Source organism: Sarcophilus harrisii, chromosome 2, assembly GCF_902635505.1.
Source record: "Sarcophilus harrisii chromosome 2, mSarHar1.11, whole genome shotgun sequence".
Lineage (NCBI taxonomy): Eukaryota > Metazoa > Chordata > Mammalia > Dasyuromorphia > Dasyuridae > Sarcophilus > Sarcophilus harrisii.
The window spans coordinates 251,328,823-251,339,716 of record NC_045427.1 but is presented as its reverse complement, the minus strand read 5'-3'; the positions used below and the strand labels follow the sequence as shown (position 1 = coordinate 251,339,716).

General features: G+C 34.0%; 1 protein-coding gene across 1 annotated transcript; it reads left to right on the top strand.

Moving 5' to 3' along the window:
* The first annotated feature begins 3,015 nt into the window (after positions 1-3,015).
* Positions 3,016-9,466, top strand: LOC100925823 (olfactory receptor 4K13-like). Its single transcript, XM_012544050.2, has 2 exons — positions 3,016-3,027; positions 8,537-9,466. The coding sequence occupies exons 1-2, from the start codon at positions 3,016-3,018 to the stop codon at positions 9,464-9,466; spliced, it is 942 nt and encodes a 313-aa protein (XP_012399504.2).
* Positions 9,467-10,894: the final 1,428 nt, after the last annotated feature.

Below are 10,894 nucleotides of genomic sequence, written 5' to 3'. Positions count from 1 at the left end.
TGGTAAGTTCACCCTTTTCATTTTTTATACTGATGATTTGGGGTTTTTTTCTTCCCTTTTTCTGATCAAATTAACCAAAAGTTTATCTATTTTGTTGTTTTTTCATAAAACCAATTCTTACTTTTAGTTATTAATGCAAAAGTTAGTTTTCTTAGTTTCTATTTTATGAATCTGTTTTTGAGTTTCAGAATTTCCAATTTGGTATTTAACTGAGGGTTTTTAATTTGTTCTTTTTCTAGCTTTATTAATTGCAACCTAATTAATTAATATCCTTTTTCTCTATTTTATTCATGTAGCTATTTAGAAAATTTCCCCTAACAACTGCTTTGGCTGCATCCCATAAGTTTTGGTATCTTGTCTCATTGTCATTGTCTTGAATGAAATTATAGATTGTTTCTTTGATTTGTTGTTTGACCCACTTATTCTTTAGAATTAGATTATTTCATTTCCAAATGGTTTTTAGTCTATCTTGCCCTCCCCCTTTATTTAATATAATTTTATTGCATTGTGGTCTCAAAAATAAGCCTTTATTATTTCTGCCTTTCTGCATTTGATTGTGAGGTTTTTATGCCCAAATATATGGTTAATTTTTTGTAGATGCCATGTATTGCAGAGAAAAAGGTGCATTTCTTTCTATCCCTATTCAATTTTCTCCAAAGGTCTATTAGATCCAGGATTTCTAGGATCCTATTAACCTCCCTAGATTCTTATTTATTTTGCGGTTAGATTTATCTGATTCTAAGAGGAGAAGATTGAGGTCCCCCACTAGAATAATTTTGCTGTCTATTTCTTTCTGTAACTAGCTTGAAATCTTCTCTAGGAATTTGCCTGCTCTACCATTTGGTGCATACACATTGAATATTATTGCTGCTTTATTATTTGTTGTGAAGACCATGTATTTTAAAATCAGCCGGAATCAGGAATTCAGGTTAGGGGAAAATCGTCAATCTTTATTCTCAATGAAGAAAGATCGGAGGTGGAAGAGAATCAGCTATAGCAATGTGTGCAGCTGAGTCAAGAAGCTAGCTAGACCAGCAGCCACATGACCAGCAGCTACCAGCATAGAACCCAGGCCCAATCTCTCCCAGCCTCTATTCCTGTCTCTTTGCCTCCACCCACCAAAATCATCATTTCCTATACAACACATCAGGACTTACACAGAGAGTGGGTGGGGGCCATTCTTTGTCCAAGCATGTAGATTACTAGAGTATAGTCCAATTACTATTTAGCCTCACGTGCTTGGGACCTTAGTGCATCAACTCAAGCCTCAGCCCATTACAATTTGTGGTACCCTTTATCAAGATATACTTTCCTTCCTTATTACTTTTCTTAGGATCTATTTTTACTTTTGCTTTATCTAAGATTAGAATTGCTACCCCTATTTTGTTTTTTTTTTTTTCTTCAGCTGAAGCATAATAAATTCTGTTCCAGCCTTTTGTCTTTATGTTGTGTTGTGCTACCGGGAGCCACCTGACAGTGGCTGCTGGAGATCCAAACCAGACCTGCAGAATAGATCTCCTGATGTGACAGAATGATACAAGGAGACTGAGAGGCAGTTGCTGTTCTCTGACCTCTCTGATAGAGAGGCCATTGTGTTGTCTGACCTGTCTCCTCTTCCCTCTGCCTCCAATAAATTTTATTCCCAGTTTGCAATACCTGTGTCAGCAAAGGTTGCCCTGCAACTCCTTCAGATGCTATGATCCACAGTTGTGGAGTCTCAGAGAATTGAGCTCCCACTTAACAATTTTGTATGTGTCTCTCTATGTCAAATGTTTTTCTTGTAAACAACACATTGCAGGATTCTGGTTTTTTTAATCCATTCTGCTATTCACTTCTGTTTTATGGGAGAGTTCATCCCATTCACATTTACAATTATGATTACCAGTTCTGTGTTTCCCTTCATCATATTTTCTCCTCTGTATGTACTTTTGTTCTCTCCATCCTATCCGCAGTCATGTGTTTTTTTCTCCTTGAGATTGTAGTTGTTACAATTGTGTTCTTTGGGGTTTTCCTTGTGAGATCTCTATCTGAAGGTGATCATTGGATTCTTTCAATCAGCAGTTCCCCCTCTTTTATAGAATAGTGGGGAAATTTCCTAATGATTTCTTGTAGAGTATTATCTAAGCTGTTTTTTTGTTTTTGTTTTTGTTTTTGTTTTTTTGGTCATGGTCTTCAGCTACTCCACTAAATTTTAAATTGTTTCTTCTGAATCTATTTTTCAGATCAGCTGTTTTTTTTCCCCAATGAGGTATTTCACATTTTCTTCCATTTTAAAATTCTTTTTAGTTTCTTTGATTCTTGCTGTCTCAAAATATTATTAGCTTCCATTTGCTCAGTTCTAGTTTTTAATGTGTGATTTTCTTTAGTAGACTTTGGTATGTCTTTTTCCAATCACTTACTTCTACTGTTTAAAGAGTTGTTTTCTTCAGACAATTTTTTTCTTTTCTAAGCTGTTGACTCTCTCATACATACCTTTCATTTTCTTTCTCATTTTTCTTATATCTCTCTTATTTTCCTTTTAAAGTGTTTTATGAGCATTTCCAAGAAGCCTCTTTGGCTTGAGAGCAACGCATATCACTTTTTGAGATTTCTTCTGAGGACATTTTATCCTCATTTGAGTTTGTGTTTTGATCTGGTAGCCTTCTATGATCAAGATTCTTTTCTGTTTTTTCCTCATTTTCTTTCCTTTTGGAATTTCCTCTTTTGTTACTTTTAAGCTCAGGCTCTTCTCCTAGGACAAAGGGGGAACTGACCCAAGCTTCCTGTGCATCTTTGAATCTTGACTTTGAGCACAGGATCCCCTTGTGTTTTCAAGGGCTAGCTTTGCCTGTTCTGTTCAAAAAGAAATAGCCTTATTTTACAGAATTTGCCTTCTGAACTGGGACTGGAAGCTGCCCCACTGATTTGCTCCTCTACTGTGGCAGGACTGAAGATCTTTATAGAGGGCTGCAGATAGGGGGGAACTCTGGGTAAGGTATAAGACTCTTTAGCCCAGAAGGAACCTGCTGACAGTAAATGTCTGGTTTGGTTCCCCATCTCCCTTTAGTGCCTCTCGCCATTCCTGAGAAGTCAAGAAGGGCATGACCACTTATGTTCTACTTGAAGCAAGGGATTCTTACAGTAAAGAAGGATTTACATATCAATAGCATCAGGATGCTTATAGTTAACATTTGCACAATGTGCTGTGGCGGATGTGGTGATATAATAGTTCTATAGTTGGCACATGCTCAGTGTGCCATAGTGATGTAATAGTACTAAGGTATTTAGGGGCTGAGAAGACTAGAAATAAATGGACTCCTTATTTGACCATCTTAGTGGGTCCCCTGCCTTTATCATTTCTCCACTAAGACCAAGGACTTGGGCTGGTCTTGAGATCCTCCAGAGAGGTGGTTAGGATGGTATATTTTGGCACCCCAGTGTGGAGACTTTAGAAAGCATAGCACATTTTGGTACCCCAATTGGGGGACTCTAGAAAGCACACTACAATCTTAATTCCTTCTTTTAAGACCTTATCATCACCTTTCCCAGAACAATCTTTTCACCCAGTGATAATATTGTTTCTTGAAATTTTTTCACTCTGTTTGAAACTGGAGAGTGCTTTCTTTCCATCAAACTCTGTTCAGAGGCTTAGTTTCATGTGATTTTCAAAGGAAAATGGGAGAACTCAAGAAACTTTCTGATTTTACTCTGCCATCTTGGCCCACCTCTTTAATGTTCAAAAAGCATTTATTAAGCACTCTGTTCAATACTAATGATCTGGAATATAATAAAAACAATCGCTCTGTCACTCTTGCACTTCACTGAAAAATATGGAGAAAATATGTAAACAATTATGTATACATATACTATATGAAGTTGAATAATATTGAAGATATTATGAGAAAAAAGAAAGTTTTTTTTTCCTTCTGAATGGAGTTTACAATGAAACTTGAAGGAAAATCAAGGAAACTAGGAGAAGATGATGATGAGGGAAAATTTCCAGGTATTGAACATAAGCAGTGAAAATTTCTGATGTTGGAAAATGGAATGTCCTGTTCAAGGAACAGCAAAGAGGACAGTGTCACTGTATCATAGTGAAAAGCTTCTTAAACTATGACCCATGACACTGTAGGTAATTGTATAACTGAATGTGGAGGCTATGAAATTATGACTTATTATCAGTAAATATTTGAGTTGTATATCTATTTTATATGAATATATACCCATGGTTGTGTAAAAACTTATTGGTAAAAGGGGTCATAGGTGGAAAAAGTTGAAGAAGCCCTGTGATAGAGTATGTGGTGGTCAGTAGGATTACTTAATAATTAATAAAGATTTGTAAATGCCTGCTGCATGCTGTGTGCTTTGAAAGTTACTGGAGATACTCCCCAAAAGACATATGACAGTCCCTGCCTTTAAAGAACCCCAAATCTAGTGGCAGAGACAATATATGAACACCTATGTACATGCAAAGTTTCTTCTATTTGGAGGATAATATACAGGCATATAAATACATGCAAAATTGACAGATTAAAATGGGTAGGAGTTGAAAAAGGTTTTATTTTTATAAAAAATTAATGAAAAGGAGTCTGAATTCCTTATCATTTCCTAGGTATTTACTGCTCCAATAGACATTTATTGGTGTTGAATTTTTGGTTTACAACTTTTATAACTGAACCAGGACCCTGCATTTGGTATTTAATAAGGTGTTGGGGTAGAAGACAAATTCTGGCAGAGAGATAGGAAGGGAAGAGTCTCCAGTGACTAAATATGTACTTAGTTGATGCTCCATCAGTAGTCTTTCTCTTCTTCCATGTGATATACAGGAGAATATTTTTAAAAGCAGGTTTAAATGTGCAATTTCTGTCCTTTTGCAAAATTTACTAAAGACCTTAATGAACAGGGAACTATTCTTTCTCATGTGGCCTAGGGGAAAAATATGGCTCTATAAACTCCCCTGGGATTTTGCTTTTCTGATTTTTAGCTCATTATTACATAAAGGCTTTCTCATAATTCCCCCCACACACAGACACATGACTATGTATATAAAGCTTTTCCCATGAATTCAGAGAAAAATAATCAGGAGGATCAAAGTCTCCTTGTGTTTATTATATCTCTTTGAAATCTTTGTCCAGTGATGGTAAGTTGAATAACCAATGCTAATATATTGGGATTTCTGTGTAACAACTATCTAATAGACTTTAGAAAAAATGTATTCTTCCCTGAAGGAGGGAATACAATTTAACTTTCTCAGGCCTATCTTCTTATGCATTAAAAATTTGTTTGGTATTAGATAAGGTCAGATATCTATTCCAATACAGGAATGATATGATTTTAAAAAGAATGAGTCATTCTTAGCCAGCACTTGAGCAATTTTTTTCTAGATACCATGAAGTCAAGGAGATCTATTGTGCTTGTCATTTATTTTCTTGATCTAGTTAACAAATTTCTATTCAATTCTGCAAGTACTCTTAAAATTTATTCTATACTCTTGCTTAATACACCCTTCACATTGGTGGCATAAAAAAGGAAAATTATATAGACTGTGAACTGAAAGAGTTAGCAATTTAATAATGTAAAGCTATTGGATGCAATAATAATAATGGTTTTTATTTACATTGTCTTTAGGTTTGTCAAGAATTTCCCCACAATATTTATTATCCTTTAAAAAATCCTTCAATGTATTCATTACAATAATAATGGTCTCCACTTTTCAGATGTTAAAATGAACAACTCTTATATAACTTGAGCATAGCCACTCAAATATTAGCAATGTCAATGACAGCATTAACATTTTTTTAAACCACATATTATGGTCTTTCTACTCCAATGTACTGCCTCTCATGTGCATAAATGTGGTATAAATAGAGAGTGCTTAGCATGAGAAGGAGAAAATATAAGAGAATAAGTTGTAAGAGAAAGAAATAACTGAGTTGTGTGGATAAAGTCAAGCTTTGTGGAAGAAGTGGTGTGGAAGCAGGTTTGAAAAGGCAGCAATGAAGAATGAGTATGATCGATACATGGAAGACAGTCTGTAATTACTCAGAGAGAGAAGACAAAATGATATCAGTTCACAGATAATTGTCCTCTTTACCTATAATATAGTATACATGAATAGCCTTTGATGTCAGGCTTCAAAGTTCATACTATATTTTACTTATAATATTAAGAAACTAGAGAATATTTATCATGAATTGCTCAGTGCTATCATTTATAAAAATTGTTTTGGCAAGTTTGTGAAGACTGGATTAGATATGGGAAAGAGTAAAAAAAAAATTCAAGTGAATTTAGATTGTTCATTTTAATTTATTTTAATTATAGCCATGTACACACAAAGCTTTTTCTATCTGGAGAACATGTAGACCTATAAGCTCATGCAAAATTGACAGAATAAAATAGGGGTATGAGGTTAAAAAAGGCTCAACAAACACTTTTCAAGGAGAAAAGTGATGAGGGTCTAAATTAAATTAAGAATTGGCTGGAGACTATGAAGTAAAATTAGAATGATGATAGGAACATAGAAGCATCTGGAATTTCCAAATGATTGAACAAAGGCTGGGGAAAAGAGAAGAAAGATATTGACAGAAAGAAAAAAATCAATATAGAATTGGGTAGCATAGGATATAACACGGAGGAAAGAAATAGAGGACTAAGCATGCATATGGCAGCTATTCTTTTCTAGAAACTATAGGAATATAACCTTGTATAATTCTCACAAAAAACTTCAATATAAGTAATGTTATTATCCATGTTGTATAGTTGATGATCCTAAGGCAAATCGAAGTAAAGTGACTTGTTCTTGATGATCCAGCTAGTGAACGTCTGAGTCTGGATTGAATGAAGATCATTTTGACTCCATGACAAGATCTCTATACAACGTACTAACTAGTTGGTTATTTATGAGCATTAAAAATAGGAAACTTTAGTGAAGGACATTTCAAGCATTGAAGATAACACGAGTAAAAGTATAGAGACAAGCTATTCAGGATGAGATTAGATTATAGAGAATCATTTTTATGTGCTCTCTACTGTACCTTGACCTTTTCCTCTAGTTTATCATCTAAATTTCTTTTAGGGATGTTGTTATTTTTTGTCTTGGCAACTGCCTCATTTAATATAGCATACATAGTGTACTAGTTGCTTATTTAATGTTTTTTTGACTTGATCAGAAATTCATCACCATCAACAAGAAGACAAGTGATAGAAATTGATCCATGACATGTCTTTGAACAAGTTGAGTTTCAGACACTTGACAGATTATTCTGGTAGAGATCATCAGTTTTTAGATAGAAATGTGGAATTTCAGTTCATGATGAAGACAGGGATAGTTATATTTATTTAGTATGTATCTGAACAGTAGTGATAGTTGAGATGATAGAAAAAATGAAGTAGCATTGGAGAGAGCTCTAGAAAATAACTTTGTAATAGAGTAACATTCAGTACATGAAACTTTTTATTCTTTTTGTAATGGGTAGCTAGCAGAATCCATTGAGTGAATTTTCACACATTTCCTGTCACTTAGGAAGGTTATTTGCTGTAAGAAAAGTAGATTGCAGCTGATAATGATTCATATCAATGACGCAAGTTAGATCTTAAAATAATCCAATTCAGTAGAACAAATATTTATCAAGTTAGAAGGTGATCAGGGTGTAAATTGTTAGGTAATTAATTGTGTGAGAGAAGAGGAGAAAGATTTGAGAGTTATCAGGACATGAGAACCAACAGGAATTTGCAAGAGGTTAGTCAGGGATTAGTCAATGCTTTAGGAAAACACACAAGAAAAAATGTTTTAAAATATTATAAAGGAAAATCTTAAAGCTGAAGGAGGGAATCCAAGAGAGTAATCCTGATAACTAGAGCATATAAAATTTTTAAAAAAATGATTTATCATGTGTCTGAATTCAAACTAATAAATACTGGAGCTTTTAAATAGGAAGAAAAGCAGGAATAATATGGAGCTATTCATTAAACCAAGATTATTGTTCATTTTTGTTTCTACTTCTGGTAGTTTAATTCTGATTAGAAAAGGTTTATTGAATACATAGTGAACTTTTTAATAGCCTGATTCTTCATGGTATCCAAATTACAATGGTCATTCCTGTCTGGGAAATTTTGTTTCCCATTGGTCAGTATTACGGTGTCTACTTAATGCTTTATTGTTTTTGTTTCTAAATTGTATCCTGTCATAGATGGATAACCTCACCTAGAACATATTTACAGTAGATATAGAAATTTGCTGTATATGTCCACAATAACTTATTATATTATTCAGTAAAGTCTTTTATTTATTGGTAAATATTTTCATGACAACTCTTTGTGTTCTATCTATTATTATTAAGGATATTTCTGAGGAAACAGTAGTTGTTAAAAATTAAATAATTTAAACAAAAGAATTTCACAGAGGTTTTTGTATTCAATATCAAGTTTTTGATGTGTATTTTTTTTTCCTTTTCCAGATATCCAAGAAAACGTACCTAAAATTGTGACTCATTTCAAATTGTCTTTCCTACAGAGATCTTCTGGATGCTTGAAATATAATAAGTTGGTGAAGATGAAGAACAATTCTGTGCTAAATGAATTCATTTTGTTAGGTCTTTCCAATTCTTGGGAGCTTGAGATTTTCTTTTTTGTGATCTTCTTCTTTGCTTATGTATCAATCTTGACTGGAAATTGTCTCATTATATTTATCATAGCTCTGGACTCCCACTTGCACTCAACCCCCATGTACTTCCTCCTGGCCAATCTTTCCTTTCTTGACATGACTCTTTCCACTGTTACTGTCCCCAAGATGATCATTGACTTCTTTAGGGAAAGAAAAACTATTTCTTTGTGGGGCTGCATGACACAGATGTTTCTGGCTCATCTTTTGGGAGGCAGTGAGATGACTCTTCTCATTGTGATGGCTATTGACAGATATATTGCAATATGTAAGCCCCTCCATTATACGACTATTATGAACCATGGAATTCTGGTAGGAAGTGTGCTGCTTTCATGGACAGTTGGCTTTGTGCACACTATGAGCCAAATGGTCTTTATGGTGAGTCTGCCCTTCTGTGGACCTAATGTGATTGATGATGTTTTTTGTGATCTTCCTCTGGTGTTGAAACTTGCCTGTACTGACACGTATGTCTTGGAGCTGCTTGTTGTTGCATTCAGTGGGCTGCTTTCTCTGATCTCCTTCATTCTTTTGATCATTTCCTATACTGTGATATTAATTACTGTCCGGCGTCACTCTCCTTTTGGACTATCTAAGGCTTTGTCCACATTAACGGCTCATATTACTGTGGTAACACTCTTCTTTGGACCAGTCATCTTAATCTATGCTTGGCCAGTTAGTAGTTATTCCTTAGACAAGTTTTTCTCAGTGTTTTACTCAGTTATCACTCCTCTCCTAAATCCAATTATCTATAGTTTGAGGAATAAGGAGATGAAAGCAGCTATGATTAGACTGAGAAACCGGCATATCAGCTCCAATCCAACCTTTTAAAATTATGATGTAATTCAAATTTTTTATTGGACTCAGAGGATGACTCTCAGAATGACCAATTATGCATATACACATGCATACACATATTCATATAAGTATAGATTTTACAAGTAAAAATTCTTCTTCTTCTTCTTCTTTTTTTTTTTTTTTTTGCAAAATAGTGTATAAATAATGTACCAGAAATGCTTTTCACTTGTGTTTCTGCCAATTTTTGTGCATCTGAATGTTTTCTCTTGATTTGGAGACCCTCAAAACTGCAATTAATTTAAATGTTAAAATCAAAATTATAGAAGACTTCAGGAAAATACATATAAAAATTGTCCTTTGAATTTGATTTTGAAAATTTCTTACATTTTTTAGTTTTGTGATCTTTTGCTATCTATTGAAACATGACTTAGTTTTAATTTGATAATTGCTTGGGAGAAAGATTTGAAATTTAGATTTTCAATCCTCAAGTGAATTTACCAAATTCCCATGAATGTCTAAAAAGATTTTAGGTGCTAAAACCAAGCACTGTTCAATACTTTTACAAAGAGAAACTGAGTAATAACCAGCCACTGATTCATATTATACAATTTAAGGATGAATATACAGGGCATAGATGGACCCCTATGAGAGGGATGTTCAGATGGGGACATATTGCACATACTGATAAGCACTTATTCATGTGAAATACATACACACATATACACATTTCATTAAAAAAGAAACAGAAATTCTAGGTATTTAAAGAAAAAACAACCACCTCTGGAAGCAGCTTTCAGGTCATCTTTTTTTCCCCCCACAATGCCTGATGTCATTATAGACAATTGAAAAGGGGAGAAGAAACTCGGTCTAAAATGATCATTGAATATGTATCAAAAACTATATTTTAGAAGTATCAGACAGTCTTTCTGTTTTTTCCTTTTTTAAAATTAAAATTTTTTATTTACAAAACATATACATGGGTAATTTTTCAACATTGACTCTTACAAAATCTTCTATTCCAAATTTTCTTCTCTTTCCCCCCATTTCCTCCCCTAGATGGCATGTAGTCTAATACATGTAAAATATGTTAAAAATATATGTTAAATCCAATATATATAGAGATAGATAGATAGATACACACACATTTATACAGTTATCTTGCTGCACAAGAAAAATCAGATCAAAAAGTCAGTGGAAAAAACTGTGAAAGAAAACAAAATGCAAGCAAACAACCACAGAGAGAGTGAGAATGCTATGTTGTGTTCCACACTCAGTCCCCATGGTCCTTTCTCTGGGTGTAGATGGCTCTTTTCATCAGTGAACAAGTGGAATTGGGTTTGAATCATCTCATTGTTGAAGAGAGCCATATTTATTTCTAAATAAATTTTATTCATTCTGTTTACTTTTACATTGCCTAGATTTTTCCTCTGCATTCTACTTCCATCCCTTCCTAGAGCATTA